Below are 24,501 nucleotides of genomic sequence, written 5' to 3' on the forward strand. Positions count from 1 at the left end.
TTTCTTCTTTCCTTTTCTAATCAAATTAACTAAAAGTTTTTCTATTTTGTTGGTTTTTTCATAAAACCAACTCAGTTTTATTTATGAAGTCATGGATTTTCTTAATTTCAATTTTACTAACCTCCCCTTTTATTTTCAGAATTTCAAATTTGGTATTTGATTGTGGGTTTTTACTTTGTTCTTTTTTCTTTTTAGGTGTAAGCCCAATTCATTGATCTTCTCTTCTCTTTTTTTTACGCAAGTAAACATCTAGAGATATAAAATTTCCTCTCATAACTGCTTTGGCTGTATCACACAAATTCTGGTATGTTGTCTTATTATTATCATTGTCTTGGATGAAGTTATTGATTGTGTCTATGATTTGTTGTTTCATCCATTTATTGTTGAAGATTAAATTATTTAGTTTCCAATTAATTTTTGGTCTTATTAGCCTCTAACCTTTTATTGCATGTGACTTATTGCATCATGGTCTGAAAAAAAATGCTTTTACTCTTTCTGCCTTTTTGCATTTGATTTTGATGTTTTTATATCCTAAATACATGGTCAATTTTTGTATAGGTTCCATGAACTGTTGAAAAAAAGTAAACCCCTTTCTCTCTCCTTTCAATTTTCTCCAAAGATCTATCATATTTAACTTTTCTAAAATTTGTTTTTACTTCCTTAACATCTTATTTATTTATTTTGTGGTTTGATTTCTCTAGCTCCAAGAGAGCAAGTTTGGGATAACCTACTAGTATAGTTTTACTGTCTATTTCTTCCTGAACCTCTTTTAATTTTTCTAGGAATTTGGATGCTATATCACTTGGTGCATATATATTTAGTATTGATATTGCTTTATTATCTATGCTACCTTTTAGTAAAATATTGTTTCCTTCCTTATCTCTTTTAACTACATCAATTTTTGCTTTTACTTGATCTGAGATCAGGATCACCACCCCTGCTTTTTATTACTTAATCTGAAGCATAATCAATTCTACTATACCCTTTACCTTTACTCTATATGTATCACTCTGCTTTAAATCTGTTTCTTGTAAACAATATGTTGTAGGATTCTGGCTTTTAATCCAGTCTATCAATTTCTGTTTTATGGAATATTTCATTCCATTCACATTCACAATTAAAATGACTATTTCTGTATTTCCTGCCATCTTATTTACCACAAGTTATGCTCTTCACTTTCCCTTCCACCTTCCCTCCTCCCTAGTATTTTATTTCTGATCACCCCTTCCCTCACACAACCCGCACACAGCCCTCCCCATTCCTTACACCTTTCCCCTACTATTTCTGTTTTCCCTTTTATTAGCTTCTTTCCTTTCCCCTTTCCTCTTCCACTTCCCTATAAGGCATGTTTCTCTGTTAAACTAAATATTTCTGATATTCTCTGTTTGAGTCAAATCTGATGAAAATAAGATTCACTCAATCTTCATCCCTCTACCTTCTTTCCCTCATTTACAATATGTCTTCTTTGCCTCTTCATGAGATGTAAGTTTCCTCATTTTACCTCGATTTTCCTCTTTTTCCAGTACATAATCCCTTTTCTCCCTCTTGTTACTTTTTCATATAATCAAAATAAAATCAAATTATGCCTACACTCTCTAAGTATACCCATAACAAAAATATAGTTCTCAAGAGTTTTTTTTCCTTTATACCTTTTTATGCTTTTCTTGATTTTTGTATTTGGAGATGAAATTTTTTGTTCAGTTCTGAACTTTTCATTAGAAATAAATGAAATTCATTTGTATCATTGAATGTCCATCTTCTTCCCTGAAAGATAATGCTCATTTTAGTTGGATAGCTTATTTTTGGCTGTAATCCAAGGTTTTTTTTTTGTTGTTTTTTGTTTGTTTGTTTGTTTGTTTGCCTTTTGGAGTATCAGATTCCAGACCCTTTGATCTGGAATGGAAAATGGAAACTTCAATGTTCAGGTAATCCTGATTGTGGTCCCTTGGTATTCGAATTGTTTCTTTTTGGATGCTTTCAATATTTTTTTCTTTGGTCTGATAGTTCTGAAATTTAGCTACTATATTCCTTGTGGTTTTTAATTTGGTGTCAGTTTCAGGAAGTGATGAGTGAATTCTTTCAATGCTTATTTTGTCTTCTGATTCTAGGACATTAGGGCAGTTTTATTTTACCATTTCCTGAAATATATTATCTAGGCTCTTTTTTTCATCATGGCTTTCAAGAAGTCCAATATTCCTTAGATTATATCTCCTAGATCTATTTCCCAGGTCAGTTGTTTTTTAAATGAGATATTTTACATTTTCTTCTATTTTTTTTTCATTTTTTTTTGGTTTTGTTTGACTGATTCTTGCAGTATCATTGAGTTATTCACTTCCAGTTGTTCAATTGTAATTATTTTTTTAAATTTCCTTTTTAAGCTCCTTTTGCATTTTGTCAATTGAATTGTTTTGTTCATTGCATTTTTTTTTTCATTTCACAAATTCTATTTTTTAATGAATTGATATTTTTTCATATCTATTTTATAAGGAGTTATATGGCTTTTCTCATTTCATCAAATTTATTTTTAAAGAGTTTTCTTCATATAATTTGTTTTTCCTTTTCCATGCCCTCTTGCAGAGATCTTTAAGTGATAGGGAGTTGTTTTAATGTGTACTTCTTTAATCAATAGTGATTTAGAATATTTTTGTATTTCTATAAACAATGACTACAGATAGCTGTAATTTCTTTATTTTGAATTACCTGTTCATATTCTTTGACCATTTATCAATTGGGGAATTACCTCTATTTTTTTATTTTAAAACTATTTTATTAATTTTAATAAATATTGCTTTATGAATCATGTTGGGAGAGAAAAATTGGAATAGGAAGTGAACAAACTAGGTGTTCATTAACATTCAATATCCATAGTGTTTTTTTTTTCTTTTTTTCCCCTGGAAGAAGATGACATACCTTGGATCATTGAACCACTGAGAAATAGTTTTTCATCACATGTGCTTACTATTACTGTGTACAATGTATTCCTGGTTCTGCTTGTTTTACTTAGCATCAGTTCATGCAAATCTTCCCAGGAGATTATTCCACATAGCAACATCAATATTATGACAATCAATTCTTTTTTTTCATAATTATAACTTTTTTATTGACAGAACCCATGCCTGGGTAATTTTTTATACCATTATCCCTTGCATTCACTTGTGTTTTGACTTTTCCCTTCACTCCCTCCACCCCCTCATTCAGATGGCAAGCAGTCCTATACATGTTAAATATGTCATAGTATATCCTAGATACAATATATGTGTGCAGAACCAAACAGTTCTCTTGTTGCACAGGAAGAATTGGGTTCAGAAGGTAATAATAACCCGGGAAGAAAAACAAAAATGCAAACAGTTTACATTCATTTTCCAGTGTTCTTTCTTTGGGTGTAGCTGCTTCTGTCCATTATTGATTAATTGAAACTGAGTTAGATTTCTTTGTCAAAGAAATCCACTTCCATCAGAATACATCCTCATATAGTATCATTGTTGAAGTATATAATGATCTCCTGGTTCTGCTCATTTCACTTAGCATCAGTTCATGTAAGTCTCTCCAAGCCTCTCTGTATTCATCCTGCTGGTCATTTCTTACAGAACAACAATATTCTATAACATTCATATACCACAATTTACCCAACCATTCTCCAATTGATGGTCATTCATTCATTTTCCAGTTTCTGGCCATTACAAAGAGACCTGCCACAAACATTTTGGCACCTATAGATCCCTTTCCCTTCTTTAGTATCTCTTTGGGGTATAAGCCTAGCAGAAGGACTGCTGGATCAAAGGGTATGCAAAGTTTGATAACTTTTTGGGCATACTTCCAAATTGCTCTCCAGAATGGCTGGATGTATTCACAATTCTACCAACAATGTATTAGTGTCCCTGTTTTTCGATATCCCCTCCAACATTTTGCATTATCTTTCCCCGTCATTCTAGCCAATCTGACAGGTGTGTAGTGATATCTCAGAATTGTCTTAATTTTCATTTCTCTGATTAATAATGACTTGGAGCGTCTTTTCATATGGCTAGAAATAGTTTCAATTTCTTCATCTGAGAATTGTCTGTTCATATCCTTCGACCATTTATCAATTGGAGAATGGCTTGATTTCTTATAAATTAGAGTCAATTCTCTCTATATTTTTGAACTGAGGCTTTTGTCAGAACCTTTGACTGTAAAAATATTTTCCAGTTTATTGCTTCCCTTCTAATCTTGTCTGCATTAGTTTTGTTTGTACAAAACTTTTCAATTTGATATAATCAAAATTTTCCATTTTGTAATCAATGATGATCTCTAGTTCTTCTAGTCATAAATTCCTTCCTCTTCCACAGGTCTTAGAGGTAAACTATTCTATGCTCTTGCAATTTATTTATAATCTGATTATTTATGCCTAGGTCATGAACCCATTTTGACCTTATCTTGGTTTATGGTGTTAAGTGCGGGTCAATGCTTAGTTTCTGCCATACGAATTTCCAATTTTCCCAGCAATTTTTGTTAAATAATGCATTCTTATCTCAAAAACTGGAGTCTTTGGGTTTGTGAAACACTAGATTATTAAAGTTACTGGATGTTTTGTCCTTTGAACCTAACCTATTCCATTGATCAACTAGTCTATTTCTTAGCCAATACCAGATGGTTTTAGTAACCGCTGCTTTATAATAGAATTTTAGATCTGGTACAGCTGGTACATTTGATTTTTTTTCATTAATTCCCTTGAAATTCTTGACTTTTTGTTTTTCCATATGAATTTTGTTGTTATTTTTTCTAGGTCATCAAAATAGTTTTTTGGGAGTCTGATTGGTATAGCGCTAAATAAATAGATTAGTTTAGGTAGTATTGTTGTCTTTATTATATTTGCTCTCCCAATCCAAGAGCATTTAATATTTTTCCAGGTGGTTAGATAAGACTTAATTTGTGTGGAACAATTTTTGTAGTTTTGCTCATAAAGTTTCTGATTTTCCCTTGGCAGATACATTCCTAAATATTTTGAACAATCAGTAGTTACTTTAAATGGAATTTCTCTTTGTAACTATAACTGTTGGGTTTTGTTAGTGATATATAAGTATGCTGATGACTTATGTGGGCTTATTTTGTATCCTGCAACTTTGCTAAAGGTTTGGATTATTTCGAAAAGCTTTTTTTATTATAGCTTTTTATTTACAAGTTATATACATGGATAATTTTACAACATTGACAATTGCCAAACCTTTTGTTCCAATTTTTCCCCTCCTTCCTCCCATTCCCTCCCCTTGATGGCAGGTTGACCAATACATGTCTAATGGCATTTTAATAGAATCTCTGGGGTTCTCTAAGTTTACCATAATATCATCAGCAAAGAGTGATAATTTGATTTCCTCATTGCCTACTCTAATTCTGTTAATGTCTTTCTCAAATCTTATTGCCAAAGCTAGCATTTCTAATACAATATTGAATAGTAACGGTGATAGTGGGCAACCTTGTTTTACTCCTGATCTTATTGGGAATGGTTGCAGTTTGTCCCCATTACATATGATGTTTACTGATGGTTTTAAATAGATTTAACTGATTATTTTAAGGAAAAGTCCATTTCTTTCCTATACTCTCAAATGTTTTTTAAGACGAATGGATGTTGGATTTTTACAAATGCTTTTTCTGCCTCTATTGAGATGATCATATGGTTTTTGTTAATTTGGTTATTAATATGGCCAATTATACTGATAGTTTCCCTAATACTGAACCAACCCTGCATTCTTGGTATAAATCCTACTTGATCATGGTATATTATCCTGGTGATGATTTTCTGTAGTCTTTTTGCTAATATTTTATTTAAGATTTTAGCATCAATATTCCTTAGGGAAATTGGTCTATAATTTTCTTTCTCTGTTTTCAACCTACCTGGTTTAGGTAACAGTACCATGTCTGTGTCATAAAAGGAATTTGGTAGGACTCCTTCATTCCCTATTTTTCAAATAGTTTATATAGCATTGGGGCTAATTGTTCTTTAAATGTTTGATAGAATTCACATGTAAATCCATCTGGTCCTGCAGATTTTTTTTTAGGGAGTTGATTAATAGCTTGTTCTATTTCTTTTTCTGAAATGGGGCTATTTAAGCAATTTATTTCCTTCTCTGTTAATTTGGGAAGCCTATGTTTTAGGAGGTAATCATCCATTTGACTTAGGTTATCAAATTTATTGGCGTAAAGTTGGTAAAAGTAGCCCCTTATTTTTTCTTTAATTTCCTCTTCATTGGTGGAAAGTTCTCCCTTTTCATTTTTAAGACTACTAATTTAATTTTCCTCTCTCATTTTTCCAATCAGATTTACCAAGGTTTATCAATTTTGTTGGTTTTTTTCATAAAACCAGTTTTATCTATTAGTTCAATAGTTTTTTTTTTTTACTTTCAATATTATTAATTTCTCCTTCTTAATTTTAGAATTTCAAGTTTAGTGATTGATTGGGTGTTTTAATTTGGTCTTTTTCTAACTTTTTAAGTCACAAGCCCAATTCATTGATCTTCTCTTTCTCTATTTTATTCAAATAAGCCTCTAAGGATATAAAATTTCCCCTTATTACAGCTTTGGCTGCATCCCACAAATTTTGTTATGATGTCTCATCATTGTCATTATCTTGAGTGAAATTATTAATTGTGTCTAAAATTTGCTGTTTCACCTAATCATTCTTTAAGATGAGGTTATTTAGTTTCCAATTATTTTTTGGTCTATTTACCCCTATCTTTTTGCTGAATGTAGTTTTTATTGTATTGTGATCTGAAAAGAAAGCATTTACTATTTCTGCCTTCCTGCATTTAATTTTGAGGTCTTTATGTCCTAATATATGGTCAGTTTTTGTGTAGGTTCCATGAACTGCTGATAAGAAAGTATATTCCTTTCTGTCTCCATTCAGTTTTCTCCAAAGATCTATCATACCTAATTTTTCTAATATTCTATTTACCTCTTTAATTTCTTTCTTATTGTTTTGTGGTTTGATTTGTCTAATTCTGAGAGTGCAATATTGAGATCTCCCACTATTATAGTTTTGCTGTCTATTTCTTCTTGCAACTGTCTTAACTTCTCCTTTAGGAAGTTAGATGCTATACCATTTAGTGCATATATGTTTAATATTGATATTGCTGCATTGTCTATAGTACCGTTTAGCAAGATATAGTTACCTTCCTTATCTCTTTTAATTAGATCAATTTTTGCTTTTGCTTGATCTGAGATAAATATGGCTACCCCTGCTTTTTTGGGTTCACCTGAAGCATAATAGATTCTGCTCGAGGCTTTTACCTTTACTCTGTATGCATTTCCCTGTTTTAAATGTGTTTCCTGTAAACAGCGTATTGTAGGACTTTTGATCCAGTCTGCTATCCTCCTCTGCTTTATGGGAGAGTTCATTCCATTCACATTTATGGTTAAAATTACTAAATCTATATTTGCTGCCATCCTAATATTCCCAGATTAACCTTTTCTTTCTCTTAGCCCCCTTACCCTCTTCCCTAGTATTAAACTTATGGGTCCCACTTGAGTCACACAGCTCTCTCTCTTTAGGATCTCTCCCTCCTCCCTTTGAATCCCTTCCCCTTTCTTGTACCCTTCCCTTATTACTCTTTTTCCTTTTCTCTTTTCCTCTCCCACTTTATAATGAGGTGAGAGAAGATTCTCTGTAAAACAAATATGTCATTTATTTCTTCTTTGAGCCAACTCCGATGAGAATAAGATTCACACAATGTTCCTCCCCCTCTCTAAGTTCCCTCAGATATGATAGGGTTCCTTTCCTCATTGTGGAATGTAGTTTCCCTCTTTTTATCTCCCCATTTCCCTTTTCTGACACTATCCCCTTTCCATTTCTACTTGCCTTTTTTATGTTATATCAGTAAAATCAAATCATACATGTGATTTTTATGTATATCCACAACAGAAATACAGTTCTCAAGAGTTCCTTTTACTTTTTTCCACTTCTATAGTTGGAGTCCTATGGTTGGAGATCAATTTTTTTGTTTATATATGTTTTTTTTTCCCTTAGAAACAAATGGATCTCCTCTGTTTCATTAAATGTCCATCTTCTTCCATGGAAAAAAATGCTCAGCTTAGCTGGGTAGTTTATTCTTGGCTGCATTCCAAGTTCTTTTGCCTTTCGTAATATCAGATTCCAGGCCCTTTGATCTTTTAATATTGAGGTAGTCAGATCTTGAGTGAACCTTACTGTCGCACCTCTGTATTTGAATTCTTTTTTCCTCGCTGCTTGTAATATTTTTTCTTTAGTCTGAAAATTCTGAAATTTGTCCACAATATTCCTTGGAGTTTTTGTTTTAGGGTCTTTTTCAGAAGGTGTTCAATGAATTCTTTCAACGCCTATTTTACCTTCTGGTTCTATTACTTCTGGGCAGTTCTCTTTGATGATTTCTTGTAAAATAGTAGCTAGGCTCTTTTTTCATCATAATTTTCAGGGAGTCCAATGATCCTCAGGTTCTCTCTCCTAGATCTATTTTCCAGGTCTTGTTTTTCCAAGTAAATATTTGACATTTTTTCCCAATCTTTCATTTTTTTTTTTTGGTTTTGCTTGACTGACTCTTGATGTCTCAATTAATCAGTCATTTCTATTTGTTCAGTTCTGAGTTTTAGTGAGTTATTTTCTTCATTAGCTTTTTTACTTATTTTTCTATTTGTCTAATTGAGTTTTTAAATTCTCTAATAATTTTGATACTATACAGCTTGTTACATATATGTTTAGTATTACCATTACTTCATTAATAAATGGTACTCTTTTGCAAGATGTAGCTTCCTTCATTTTCTCTTTTAATTAGGGGTCAGATAACTAACACTTTTTTTTTTACTTCAGCTGAAACATAATGTCTTCTGCTGCAGTCATTTACCTTTATTCTGTGTGGATCTCTGTGGTTCAATGTGTTTCTTATAAACAATGTATTGTAGGATTGTAGCTTTTTACTCCATCTTTTTGTGGGTTCTCACAGACAAAACTTGTTTATAGTCATTTTTAAAGGTATTTGCAATGGTTTGGGGAAGAGTTCAGGCAAATCTCTCCATTTACGACACCATCTTGGCTCTGACTCTCTGAAGATATTTTCTAACTTAAATTCCCCCAGAGTGTGATTGCAATGGCATAGTAAAGAATTTGGACCTGTATCAGTGTACCTGGACAGCAGTATGTCTCACTCCTTGAGTAATGAAAATGAAAATATTTATGATAGACATTCCCATTATAAAGCAAAATTGTTTCATTAAACTATCACAATAATCTAGTCAAGTGGGAAATGTCAATTTCATTTTTTCTGTAGCACAGATGAGCAAACTAGAGTTGATAAAATTGATGTGATTTGCACAGGTCTCATGGTGTGCATGGAAATGAGACTTGAGTCCAGAGAATCTAGTTCTATGAGTGGTGATCTTTATGTCTTACCATATAGCTTCTGTAGATGATCTTCATATATGCTAAGCCTTATATTTCTTTTTACTTTTAAGTATCCAAAGAATGGTTAACATGCCCTTTAGAGAGATAGGGCCAATGATTCCAGATACCAATATATAAAGTGGAGGAAGAGGGAAGAAGAAGAAGGAAGGAAAATGAATAAGAAAATGGGGAGAGAGAGACAGAGACATGGAGACAGAAACACAGAGACAGAGACACACAGAGAGACAGACAGAGACAGAGAGACAGAGATAGGCAGAGAGACAGGGAGGGGAAGTGCAAAGAAAGACACAGAGGCATAAAAGTAGTTATCCTAAGAAGGGAGGAGTTTGAAGATTTATAATCCCTTGAATCACAAAACAATACTAAGTATAAATTCAAAAAAGGACTTCCAATAACCAGAAGTTGTAAGTTTACCCTAGGCCACAAAAGTTTTCTACAAATATGCCTCACTACCATCCCGCCCTAATTTTCAATACATTGTTCACCTGTAGTATGGATATACTTATGGAAGAGCATTTCTCAGAATTTTGGGAGAAATATTTCATATTCTTACTATGCAATTTTAACAAATAATCACTTCTAAAATTAACTGAGGCTATTTCTTATAATTGATGGCAATTACACCAGTAAAGGTTCATGTAATAATATTAATAATTAATAAAAATAATGGTAAGCATTGATATAAATCCTTCTATAGAGATGTTCATTTCATAAACAAGATTGCTAGAAACTTCAACTCCTCAGGGCCACCCTTAATATTCTTATGGGAAAGATAATTTTCTTCTGGGATCTAAGATGACTGTTCATAGGAGTTAGAGTAACAGCCCTGGAGAGAAGATTGCAAGTATTATCATTTGGAACCAAATGTAAATGTACTTCAGATTACTAAAACTTTCAAATAAAGGACAAAATTTATCTCATTAAAATTGCTTCAAAAATCATCTTAAGAATTTATGAGTCAGCTTTATTTACTAAATCTTAAAGAGTTACTCTGTTCTTCTGTTCTTGAGGAAAATTTTATTCTTCATGGACACAGAAAAACTTCAGAGATTCAATTAAACATATCTGAATGAATATTTGTTAAGTGCCTTTGGTATACGGCATTGTGCTGACATCAGGAATATGAAACCACCCCTCCAAAAAAAAATCCCTGATAATTGATTACAAGAAGTTGACATATTTTAAATATTTTATTAAAGCTTTTTATTTACAAAATATATGTATGGGTAGTAATTCAACACTGATCTTTGCAAAAAAACTTCTGTTCCAAAATATCCTCTCCTTTCTCCCACCCTATCTCCTACATGGCAGGTAATCCAATCCATCTTAAATATGTTAAAATATATGTTAAATCCAATATATGTATACATATTTATAGTTATCTTTATAATTATATAATTATATTATATATATACTTATATACTATAATCCTGCACAATAAAATTCAGATCAAGAAGAAAGAAAAAACTGAAAAAGAAAACAAAATGCAAGTATACAACAACAGAGAGAGTGAGAATTCTATGTTGTGGTCCATACTCAGTTGCCACGGTCCTCTCTCTGGGTGTAGATGTCTCTCTTCATCATTTAACAAGTGGAACTGGTTTGAATCTTCTCATTATTGAAGAGAGCCATGCCCATCAGAATTGATCATGTTATAGTCTTGTTGTTGCCATGTATAATGATCTCCTGGTTCTGCTCATTTCACTTAGCATCACATCATATAAGTCTCTCCAAGCCACTCTGAAATCATCCTGCTAGTCATTTCTTACAGAGAAATAGTATTCCATAGTATTCATATACCATAATTTATTCAGCCATTTTCCAATTGATGGGCATACACTCAATTTCCAGTTTCTTGTCACTACAAAAAGATCTGCCACAAACATTTTTGCACATATAAGTTTCTTTTCCTCTTTTAAGATCTCTTTGGGATATAATCCCAGTAGAAACACTACTGGATCAATGGGAATGCACAGTTTGATTACTTTTTGAGCATAGTTCCAAATTGCTCTACAGAATAGTTGGATCTGTTCACAGTTCCACCAACAATGTAATCAGTTTTCCAGTTTTCCCATATCCCCTCCAACATTCCTCATTATCTTTTCCTGTCATCTTAGCCAATTTGAGAAGTGTATAAGGGTATCTCAGAGTTGTCTTAATTTGCATTTCTCTGATCAATAGTGATTTGAAGCATCTTTTCATATGACTATGAATAGTTTCAATTTCTTTATCTGAAAATTGTCTGTTTATATCCTTTGACAATTTATCAATTTATCAAGAGTCAATTCTCTATATATTTTAGAAATGAGGTCTTTATCAGAGTCTTTGAATGTAAAAATATTTTCCCAGTTTATTGTTTCTCTTCTAATCTTTTCTGCATTAGTTTTATTTATAAAATACTTTTTAACTTAATATAATCAAAATTATCTCTTTTGTGATCAATAATGATCTCTAGCTCTTCTTTGGTCACAAATTCCTTCCTCCTCTATAAATTCCTACCTCCCTGAGAGGTAAACTATCCTATGAAGAAACTGACATTGTTAAGGAAATACACAAGCCACACAGATAAATATATCCAAGTTAATTTTAAAAGAAAGGTGCAAGCAATAAAATAAGTTTTATAAAATTTCCCCTAAGAACTGATTTGTCTGTATCCCATAGGTTTTGGTATATTGTCTCATTATTTTTATTCTCTTGAATAAAATTATGGATTGTTTCTGTGTTTTGTTGTTTGACCTGCTCATTCTTTAGAATTAGATTATTGTCTAAATTATTTTCTTGGGAAAAGGCATTTGTTTTTAGATTATCTTTCCCTGGTCATTTATTGAACATAATTTTTATTGTATTGTGTTCTGAAAAGGAAGGATTTACTATTTTTGCATTTACTATTTTTTTCATTTTATCGTGAGGTTTTTATAACCTAATACATTTTCAGTTTTTATGCAGGTTCAATGTACTACTGAGTAAAAGATGTATTCCTTTCTGTCCCTATTTAATTTTTTTTCCAGAGGTCTATCATGTCTAGGTTTTCTAGGATATTATTAACCTCCCTAGTTTCTTTCTTTTTCATTTTGTGGTTAGATTTGTCTGATCCTGAGAGAAGGTTGAGGTCCCCCATTAGAATAGTTATGCTGTCTATTTCTTCCTGTAACTGGCTTAATATCTTTTCTTGGAATTTGCCTGCTCTACCACTTGATGCATACCTACTTAGTAGCCTTACTACTTCAGTATTTATTGTACACTTTATCAAGATGTACTTTTCCTCTTTATCTCTTTAATAAGATCTATTTTTATTTTTGCTTTATCTGAGATTAGAATTGCTACTGCTATTTTTTTTATACTTCAGCTGAAGTATGATAAATTCTGTTCTAGCCTTTTATCTTTCTTCTATATGTGTCTCACTATGACAAATATGTTTCTTATAAATCTCATATTGTAGAACTCTTTTTTTATCCATTCTGCTATTTGCTTTCATTTTATAGGAGAGTTCATTCCATTCACATTAACAGTTATGATTACCAACTCTGTAATTCCCCACATTCTATTTTTTTCCCTGTATGTACTTTTGTTTTCTCTTTCCTTAAGTCCTTAATGGTGTATTTTTTCTTACCCACCAGACCCACTGATTTATCTCCTTTCACAGCTCCCCTTTCTCTTAATAGTGTTTTTTAACCCACTCCACCCACTACCTTATCTTCTATCAACCCCTTCCCAGTTCCCTTATCTTTTCCCTGGCGTTTCTGCCTTTCTACCTTGTCTCTCCCTTTTCTTTTCTCCTCCTATTTCTTTATAGGGTTAGATAAATTTCTATACCCAACTAATGATGGTTATTTCCTCTTGGAGACAAAACTTATGAGATCAAGCTGCAGACAATGCTCATCTCCTTCTCTTCTTTCCCTAGATTGTAATACTTCTTTTGATCCTCTTTATGTGAACTGATTGTCCCAATATACCTCCCCTGTCTTCTTTTCCCAATATAGACCTTTTCCTATCCTTTAATGTCTTTTTTCTTAGATGTCATTACATCAGTGACCATTCACATCCACACCCTCAACCCTTGTGATGGCCTACTCTGTCTGTCCCAGTGACAGATACAGTTCTCAAGAGTTACAGATATCCTTTCCCTAGTTAGGGTTGTAAACAGATTAATCTTTAAATAGTTTTTCCCTTGTTTACCTTTTTATGGTTCTCTTGAATCCTGTGTTTGTAGATCAAATTTTCTGTTTAATTTTGTTTTAGAAATTATTGAAATTTTCTTATGTCAGTGAAGCTCCATCACCTGCCCTGAAAGATGATGCTGAGTTTCACTGGGTAGTTAATTCTTATATCCCCAGGTCCTTCGCCTTCTGTAATATGATATTCCAGGCTTGTATGGTAGAAGCTGCCAGATTCTCCATAATTCTGACTGTTGCTCCTTGATATTTAAATTGTTTTTGTTTGGCAGGTTGCAGTATTTTTTTGCTCAAGATTATACTTTTCAACTTTCACAACAATGTTCCTTGGGGTTTCCTTATGGGACTTCTTCCCAAAGGTGATTGATGGATTCTTTTAATGTGTATTTCCTCCTCTCTCTCTAGAATATCAGGGAAGTTTTTCTTAATGACCTCTTGTAGAATATTATTCAGGCTCTTTTTTTTAGTCAGGACATTCAGGAAGGTCAATAATTTTAAAATTGTCTCTTCTGGATCTATTTTCCAGATCAGCTGTTTTGCCAATGAGGTATTTCACATTTTCTTCTATTTTTTCATTCTTTTTAGTTTCTTTGACTGATTTCTTACTGTCTCACAAAGTCATTAGCTTCCATTTGCCTTGTTCTAGTTTTTAATATGTGATTTTCTTCATCTATCTTTTGTATATATTTTTTTCCATTTGGTTCATTATATTGTTTCAATAATTGTTTTCTTCAGACAATTTGTTTCCTTCTCTTTTCAAAGTGTTGAATATGTTGTGCATACCTCTTTTTTTTTTTTCATTTTTTTCTTCTACTGCTCTTATTTGCTTTTTGAAGTCTTTTATGAGCATTTCTAAGAAGCTTCACTGGGCTTGTGACTGATTTTTCCAACTCTTGGATATTTTTTTCTGTGGACAGTCTATCCTTATCTGAGTTTGTGTTTTGGTATGCCCTGTCACCATAGTAGCTTTCCATGGTCAAGGTTCTTTTCTGTTTCTTGCTCATTTTCTTTCCTTTACTTTTGGTATTTCCTCTTTTTTTTTAATCTAAAAGTCAAATTGATCTTGATTTTTATCATTTGGATTTAAGCACTAACTGACCTACTCATGCTAGATCCATTCAAACATATCTGTGATAGTTTAAATTGTTGTGTCTTTGAAGAACTCTAGCTACTTTTAAGTAAATGAGCATGTTTACTTAATATACTTAATCAATTTGTATTATATATATATATATATATATATATATATATATATATATATATAAAATCAGCTAGAAGCAAAACTCAATCCCTTTGTAATGCCAGACATTACATCTTGAGTAAAGTGAACTTTTTTCATTTAGAATCTAAAATCCCACTCCTCAAGGAAATCTTACTTTATTAAATTGGAGCTAAAAAAGTCCGATTGTTTGACTACTGTTTACTAATTAAGGAACAGAGTTTCATTAATCCACAAAATAAGGGGGTTGGGGCAAATGATCTCATAAACTGTTAAAGTAAGAGGACCCTCAAAGATAATATAGTCCAATTCCCTCATTTTAAAGTTGTGCAAATTAAGTAGCTAAACAGGTTATGTGATTTTGAGTGCTGAAGCTTCTTTTCTATCTTAACCCTAATATTTTATTCTTAATTGCATTTAGAAGAATTCTGAATCCTGCAAAAATTCCATATTCTTCCATATTCAGAAGAAATTGGACTTCTCTGTACCTACCATTCTATGTTTATGGGTTTTTTTTAAGTTTAATGTTCTGTGTTGGAAGATCCTCACTGACTCTGACATTCTATATCCTGAGCTAAATGTCATAACAAAGAGCAGGAAGGGAATTCGAAGTTCCTTAGCAGAGTAAGTTTTGTGAAATGATTCCTGATTTGCTACCAAAACCCTGTATTTGGGTCTTCGTTCTGATCCTTTATATTTATCAAAAATATTAATGGTTAGATTATGTAAGACATTGCACTTCTCTTGTAAGACACTGAACTTCTTTGCCTCTTGGTTTCCTCATTCATTAAAATCTGGAAACATTTAGATGAACTGATGAAAAATGAAGCAAGCATAATGAGCAGAATATAGTACATAATAACAAGATTGTAGGATTATCAACTATGAATGATTTAGCTATTTGCTATTCTGATCAATACAATAATCCAAGACAATTAGAAAGGAACCACAGTCAAAAATGTTATCCTCTTTCAGAGAAAGAACTGATGAATTTTGAATGCAGTTCAAATCATATTTTTGAATTTTTTGTGTTTTTGTTTTGGTCTGTGTTATCTTTTAAAACATGATTAACATGGAAATAATCTTTTCATGATTACACATGTATTACCTAAATAAATTGTTTACCATTTCAGGGAGGGAAAGGACATGCATGATAGGAGTGAGAATTTGGAACCTAAAATTTCAAAAAATGAATGTTAAAAATAGTTTCACATGTAATTGGGAAAAATAAAACATTCAAAAAGTTAGTGGGATATTTTCAATATAGATTGCTCTAATGATAAGAAAACTGTATTGATAATAAAATAGGCTTAAATTCCAGTTTTGTAACTATGTAACCGTAGCCAAGTAGATTATTTTCTCCACTGGTGCTTGGTTTCTCTATCTACAAAATGGGTATGGAGGAAGGGTTTCCAGGTTCCTTCCATTTCTAACATTCTTTGGATTTATTCTATTCTAGTTCAAGTGATACTTGCTAATTATACCTCTCCTTCCATTTATTAAAGAAAAGAAATAATACTTTTGACATCACCATTCCACAATATCACAAAGAAGCAATGCTTTCCAACATAATGAAACACTGTGTAAATCCTTTTAAGATTTCTTTATTTATATCTTTAGTTCAAGAATTACACACTAGCCAACATTATTGTATATTTACATGCTAAGACTGGCTGTGATAAGTTTAAATTCAAGAAAATATCTTTTATGTTCTACTCATTTACAACCATCATTTTCTTTTATGACCTCACTTATCCCAGAGGTTAGCAGTTCTTTTGAGAAAAACATGAAAATCTGATGCAATGATATCTGCTAGTATTTTGCATTTTCTAGCTGTTGAAAAAATGTGCATTATGTGCATATAAGAAAGGCTACAAGGTAATTAGTAAGGCGGATCATGACTACATTGTGAAGCAGAGTACTAAATTAAAAAAAAAGACATCAGAATTGTGCAGAGACATCAATAACAGAACTATTTAAACACCCATGCAAAGGGAAAAAAAATAAGGAATTTAAATCATAGGTAATTTTGCTAGAATTAATTTTACTGAAGATATCTACATATATACTCAAAATACAAAAGTAACTAAGGAGGTTTAGAGGCATCTGAAATTCAGGAGAGATATAGATTTATGGGATAGGTTGACTGCTCTCCAAACATTGATGACACAGAGAGACTGGGAACAAATCAAAAAACTATGACAAGAAGAAAGACTAAAAAGTGAAATGAAAGCAAGACAGTTTTTCCCATCAATTCATTGTATCCCTCTCATTCCTTAAAGCACTTCAGAATAAAAGATGCCTGTCATAACGTTACATATAGTTGGAGAGATACATGTAGATGATAGATAATTCAGATGTTGCTGCTCTTTCCTTCTCTTTTTCTCCCAGTATTTTGTTTTTCAATACAGTATAAAAGGACAATTTTAATTACTATGCCATTGATTCCTTATCATTTTAAACAAAGTTCCTAGCGCTTTAAAAAAAAAAAACAACTTTGCCTTTGGTGTTAAGCAATGACTGATTAGCATTCCCTTTATTTCCCACAATTCTGGAGTCTTTGGTTTTGAGGATCTATAGAAGAACAGTCTTCTTAAAAACAAAAATCACCAGAACTTACTTTTATCATAGATTTCTCTTTTCTGTAGTGAGATCAATATGACTTTTACTTATTCTCAAAACTCAGTGCTTAGTTGCAACCTTATCTCTCCTTTAACCTCTTTGCTGGAAAAAAGACCTTTTGTTAACTTTTATTTGTACTGATGCCTGCTTTCTGTCACAGCTGTACTCATTCTGTTGTTGCATTACTTCTAATACTATAACAATTCCCACTGACTTTAAAAATAATTCAAAAATAAATCGAGACTGTTATCTGTAATTCTGAACTGTCTATGAAAAAGGGTGTTTAAATTACTCTGTTTGGGCACTGCAATTATAGTACTTAATAAAATGAAAAAAGAAAATCACTAAACAATTACTGAACCTATTGACTGCTAATTTACAGCTTAATTATTTACAGGGTTTTAGTATACAGTTCACCTAAACCATAAGATAGAATCAGCATTTTGCCTTACCATAAAGTACAAATTAGAAGTTAAAAATGCTTAAGAAATCTGATGATATTTACAGATGTTCAGTTGGACTTATAATTGCACACATTACATGTTCTATATATACATAGCAAAATGGTTATGCTCACTATTGTTAAGAATAGTTTACCCTGGCCAACCCATCAGTTTGTTTTCCTAGAAAGATTTGGTAGCATAATTTTCCCTTGGTTTCTCTAGGACACATGTGTTTATATTTTTTAATTGCTAATTGACAATTTTTAAGACATAAAGAGAGAGGGAAAGGGAGAGGGAGGGAGAGAAAGACACACACACACACACAGAGAGAGAGAGAGAGAGAGAGAGAGAGAGAGAGAGAGAGAGAGTCAAAGCCAGAGCCAGAGCCAGGCAGACAAAGGCAGAGAGACACAGAAAGAGAAAAACAGACAGACAGAGAAAGAGAGGGAGAGAAATACACAGAAACAGAGAAAGACAGAGAGAGATAGTGACAGTAAAAAAAGATAAAGACAGAAACAGACAGAGAAAGAGAGAGAAAGTAGGCAAGCAGTAAAATTTAATTTAATCTAATTTCAGGTATTGAGGTACAGTACTATTATAGTGTCAAATTGTGCAATATTTTATAAGAATTATCTGCATTGATTGGTTGATATAGAAATGCCCAGTTACCCTGTAGTTATTTTAATATATTGATTTTCTCCCAAAGTAAAAAATATTCTTATACTTGTTTAAGTGATAGAAACAAAACATATTAGCTTATTCCTTTTGCTGTCCAACATACAAATGCATATATATGTACGTATATTTATACTGACCTATATATACACATGGATATGTTGTAAATTTGGTTTCCCTTTCTGTTGAGTTCTGTGTTAATTTAAGGGCTGGAAATTCAATTACTTACCAAAAATGAATACTGTTAGATTTTTCATCAAAATGTGGATCTGGCCTAAAATTAATTAGTTCACTGCCCAGATACAAATCCACCTTCACTTTCACTAGGCATTGTGCTTTTTTATAGCTGACAGTTTGTCTGTGTATGTGTTTGTGTGCACATATGGGTGTATTCCTTAAGCTTTTAAACTAGAATGTAAAATCTCTCAGAGAGATCTTTCACCTACTTTTCATTTTAGATTGATTTTTAGAAGAATGAGAAGATAATAGAGAACACCTACATGACATTGGAGTTTTTTTTTCCTCCCAGGTATTAGAGTGTAGAAGAAAGAAAAGTAACATTCCTTATGCAAACACAGAAATATGTTGCACTGATTTTCAATTCTGAAAATGCATTTCGTATTTGCTAGCAGTCATGTACAAGAGATATTTACAGATTGAGATTCAAGATTTTGTTAAAACTTTGCCATTTTAGAGTCAGAATTTGCCCATGAATTTCATAAAGATGAAAAACACCTTAATTGCTGGCTGTCTGGCTGTTTTATACTCAAAAGGAAATATGTTTACTAATAGTCATATAATATCAGCATTGCCTTTGCACATATACACACACACACACACACACACACACACACACATATATATATATATATATATATATATTTTTTTTTTTTACAAATCCTCAACCTTAACCATAAGAAAGCAAAATATTCTGGCTCATTCTGATTCCTTTCTTCAAGTGCAACATTAAACCACTCTCAGATACTCTCTTCCTAGTCAGATCAGAGAATCAAATCCCAATCAAACAATGGAGAACAAGATGAGTCAGTTGCTCTTAAGTTATCCAAGTGAGTGGTAGCTGAAAATCTACATAAATTTTACTCTATCAACTATATATTTCCATTATACAGTTTCCTCATACTTCTCTTCCTTATGTCTTCATCCCAACACAACTATAAGAATAAATGAAATCTATTTAATTTCCTTTAGAAATAAATTTGCCTATGCAAAGGTCCAGTTGGCAGAGAGTAGCTTGCTTTTGTTTGCTTTGTTGCTTTGTTCTAGGTCTATCTTCTTAGTTCTTTCCACACTAGGCATTTTATTGCACTCATAACTTGGCAATATTGAGGATTATTATGGCTTTTATGGTAATGGCAGATAGCAGCCCTACTTATAGACTCAGACTCCAGCATTTCCTTAGAACCATCCTGGCAGAGTTCAGTCTATTTTTTTTTCATTTGTGTATTTGAGGTATTGAAATACTCTCTCCATTACATATTTAACTGGTAGCAGAAGCAAAAAAGGCTATTTAGGTGATGACTAAGAAGAAATCATTTTGTGGGGGGAAAAAAAACTTGAGGTTATCTTGAGGATGCTCTCTTTTATGAACCCATGTACAGGAATCTGATCATTTCTTCTATAGAGTGATGACCAGGGTGAGAATTAACAAACACAACAATGAGATTGCCAAAGAGATGTCTCAGAGTCTGACCTATCTTTAGTTATATACTCAGAAGGCAGGCATGGTAGTATGCTGCCCTCTGCTAACAGAGACAATCTCCTGTCTCAAATTCAGAATGAAATGTCTATGTGATAAAGCACCATTCCCAGCTAATGTTAGAAATCAGCCATGAATAAAAGGACAGACAGAGTTAGTTGATGCAATCTATTGATAGTGGCCAATTTCTCCATTGACACTTTACTGGCCCATAGATCCTTTCATGTCAAATTTTCTCTGTATTCTTAAATATGAATACTGCTTCATAAAAAAAAGTAGCACCCTCATAGGAAAAAAAAAAGAAAAATAAATTTCTTAAGTCATTCACATAACAAAGCTCTGTAAAAGTAAATTTAAAAATCAACCAATTTTCTACAAGATGGCCCAAAGATCAGCCCTTCCATTTCTTAATGGTGTTTTTAATACAATGGCTTCATTTACAGATACAGTCAGTGCAATGCAATGTGGTTGCTTTCTAAAAAGAGGCTCTTTCAACTAAGCCAGGGAAATTTTGTTGCTACCTTTTTATTCTAGTCTCCATTTTTCCTTAAATGGACAGATTTCCACATGCAAAAAAGTTTATCCTTTTTTAAAAACAATCAAAAACTACATTGAATTTTTAACACTTTTATGAAATTATGAAAATGAACTTCATTATCATAAGAGGAACACAATTTACTGAATCCCCCAAAACTTATTTACTAATGCAAAGCTTTATTTATTTATTTTTGAAAGAAGCAGCAATTAGATTTCAAAGACAACAAAGACAGGAAAGGTCACTTCATCTTTCTAAAGCAATACCTTCATTTAAGGATACCCTATTCAATTCAGGAAACATTATGGGATATTCCACAGGAGTAGTTAGCATGGGCTGAGTGAGAATCCAACCTGTTTGTAAATTTAACCAAGTGCATGCCATGGTACAAGAAGCAAGACTCAAGCTAAATTCTTTGTCAAACATCTCAGCTAGTATCAATTCCCATAATCTTGCTTATTTTTTTTCTGTCATCTGAATAGATTGAACATCAAAGTATAAATAGATACAATCCTCAAAAGCTTATGAAGTTGGATACAAATCCTGTTCCTTTCATCATTGGCCACTATACTTTGTTCATATGGATCCTGATGTTTCATAAAGCTGATAAGATACATGCTTGGCTGCTTATGTATTTAAAAATCTTTTATATCTTTCAAAAGCTTTTTCTGGTTTTTTTCCTTGTTTTTTTTTTTTTTTTAAGACTAGCCTCTTCCTTTTACGTAAAAGGCCAAGATATAAACAATTTCTGTAGCCACCTGTGAAACAGTTTTCCTATAAAATGTTCAACCTCTTCAGCAAATTCTCCCCACTCCCCACACCAAACAAAGATCACAATTAAAACAATAGTAACTACCACCATTACCACCACCATCATCACTTTCATTGCCATCACAATAGTTTACTTTTTCTTAGCACAGAATGTTCTAATGGTAGTTCTTTGCCAACACTTAGTGAAACTACAAAAGGAAACCTTGATTTCCCTGATTTACCAGATTGACTTTCTTCTTACTTGCAAGGGTGGCACTGAGTGTCAAACCATTCTCCTTTATCACTGAACAAACTAAAACCTTTGCAAAATGGTAGGAAATAGTAACCCATCATCATATCAGCATCAACATCAGCACCCTAACATTACTTTATGATCTTCAGTACTACTTTCAACTTATGTTGAAAGTATTCTCTGTGAACTGTGAATGATCCCTAAGTATAATATCAGTTTGACATATTTCCTTCTTTTAGAAATCAAACTGTGGAACACATGCCCATTACACAAGGAAATGACTCCCATTGCTACTACACTTCATTAAGACTATCTCCCCAATACTTTCCCACTTGAATAGGTTGAGTGAGTTCTAAGCAGATAAAATGGAAGCATCATATCAGAAGTGAATTTGGCCATCATGCACCAAATGCACTTCTTGTTTAAATGGGAAAAATTACATAGATTATAGCATGGAGAAATGTTTAGCAGAAGCAATCCAAATAGAATTAAATGAATCATAGGATAGGCCAGCAACTAAGGTGTTTTAAAATCATTTTTTCCTGAAAAGATTATTTTTCCAAGTCCCACTTTTGGCTGTACAACCAGTTTGAAGAGAAATCCAGTCTTTTGTTCCCATGAGATGCTACTTTTTAGTTCACATAATAAAGCCAATAGACAATATTGAAGAAGGAAAAAACAACAGGAAAGAATATGCGCGACCATCGATCTATGGCATTTACATCAGTCAAGTCGGGGATGGTGATTTTCAGCTGGGAGGCACGTCTCCGTAGTCTGCTCTTCTTCTGTGCCACATGTCGCTCCAGGGCATTTCGGCCAAAACTATGTCTGGGCAAGCCAGCTTTTCGGTACTGGATACTTGAAGCATCATAAGCCAACATGGTGCTTCTTGGGTCTCCTAGTCCCATCACTGCTTCAGAGGTGGCCATTTCATTTTTTATTTCAAGGGTGCTCAGTAAGATATTTTCATGGGGGTCCATCTGGAAAAAATACACAAATGCAATTAGGAGACAAATATCTATACATCGAGTACCTTCTATGCATAAAATATACTAGTTGCTAAAAGGTTATATAAAAGTAGGAGTCACATCTAAAGAAGTTTATAATTGAAATGGGATGCTAAATTGAAAAATTTAATTACATGCAACTTGATGAAGTGATAGATGACAGATGATTTATCAATTTACAAGAATTAATATACTACAGAGAAATCCATAGGTACTAACAACGAGAATATTATTTTGTTTTATTTGTATAACCAACATATAATGGATAGAGGACAAAGTGCCATCTTAAATTAATCAGAGGAACAGAGGTCAAAGAGTTAAATGATTTGAAAGAATCAATATGAGAATGCAGGACAAAGTTCTTGAAGTTGAGCATTCCCAAACAGACAGGTTGGTTTAATGGAAAGAATGTTGAAAAGTATGGCTGCTCTTTGACTGATTTACTTTGGGACATTGGTCACTTTGTCTAATGTCTATAATGAAACATTTTTCAGTAAGAAGAACAACATTTGTGGGCTTTGACCAGTAATTCCATTTTAGAGACTTTCAGTGACGATTATGTTGAGAAAAATAGTTCTTCATTATATAACCCAATAATAAACATTAAGGAGATTCAGAATACATTGATTTCTACCCAAGTTAATGCAACTATATAATAATGCAGAAATATCCCTAATGAGAGAATATAGACCCAGATTCGTACAGTTGAATAGGCAATTGGAAAAATAAGTAATAGGCTCATTGATGATTTAGTAATGCAGTTTGCTAGTTTGGTATAGCAACAATCATATATTGTTGCTTGCATAAGACCAGGAATTAAATTGATTGATAAGTGAATTGATACCATAGCATTATAAAAGTAAATCTAATAATTGGCTTAGAAATATCCACTGTAGGTTAAACATTAATGCAGGATTGTAGACTAAGAAATTATACCTGGAAGATCAGATAACTTCCCACTTGATATATTAAAGATTTTATTTTTTTTTAATTTTGTGGGCTCTTAATCCACAATGAAAATTCATCAGGAGGTGTGGAGCCCAATTCACCACTGTGTGCTTTTTCTGCTGAATATATTGCTACTTAAGATCATAGAGACAGAAGAGGCCTCAGAGGTGATCTAGTTTAATTCCTGGGTTTCTACATATAAGGAAACTTTTCATATATATATATATATATATATATATATATAGAGAGAGAGAGAGAGAGAGAGAGAGAGAGGTTAATGTGACTTGCCCAAGTCATACAGATTATAATGATAGAGGCAACATCTGACTAAGGTCCTCTGACTCCAAGATCTATGCTTTTTTCCATGTACCATGACGATTACCTGGCCAGCTTGGTAATTAAGTGATAGATTTCCAATGCATCACAAGGTTCATTGTTTTAAGCTTTCCAATTGGCAATCCTGCCCAAGCTTGTATTCCATTTAGTTATCTTCATATGAACACTAAAACATAATGAGGTACCTGATATGGATTTTTGTAGAGATTAATAATGATATTTGATAAAACTAATGATGTAATAGAGCTCATTGCTACCTTGTTGTGTAAAGAGTTTTTTTTTTAATATGAAGAAAACATCTGAATATAAAAACCAAATATTATATAGAATACTTAAGAGCAAACAAAGAAATGTAAACCCTTCAAAAAATGTACAGTTATTAGTTTGGATGTGGCCTTGCTCATTCTAATTGAATGTCTCT

At 32.5% G+C, this 24,501-nt stretch overlaps 1 protein-coding gene across 3 annotated transcripts in view; it reads right to left on the reverse strand.

The window, feature by feature from the left end:
- Positions 1 to 21,443: 21,443 nt before the first annotated feature.
- The window catches only part of GABRB2 (gamma-aminobutyric acid type A receptor subunit beta2), a 247,228-nt gene continuing 244,170 nt past the window's right edge, over positions 21,444 to 24,501 (reverse strand). For 2 of the 3 annotated variants that reach the window (XM_031953631.1, XM_003756791.1), the window contains one exon: positions 22,422 to 22,769. In XM_031953631.1, coding sequence (XP_031809491.1) covers positions 22,422 to 22,769 — 348 coding nt within the window. Of the gene's footprint in view, positions 22,770 to 24,501 lie in introns of all 3 variants that reach the window. The other variant, XM_003756790.2, reaches the window with a different exon arrangement.

This window comes from Sarcophilus harrisii, chromosome 2, assembly GCF_902635505.1.
Source record: "Sarcophilus harrisii chromosome 2, mSarHar1.11, whole genome shotgun sequence".
Classification (NCBI taxonomy): Eukaryota; Metazoa; Chordata; class Mammalia; order Dasyuromorphia; family Dasyuridae; genus Sarcophilus; species Sarcophilus harrisii.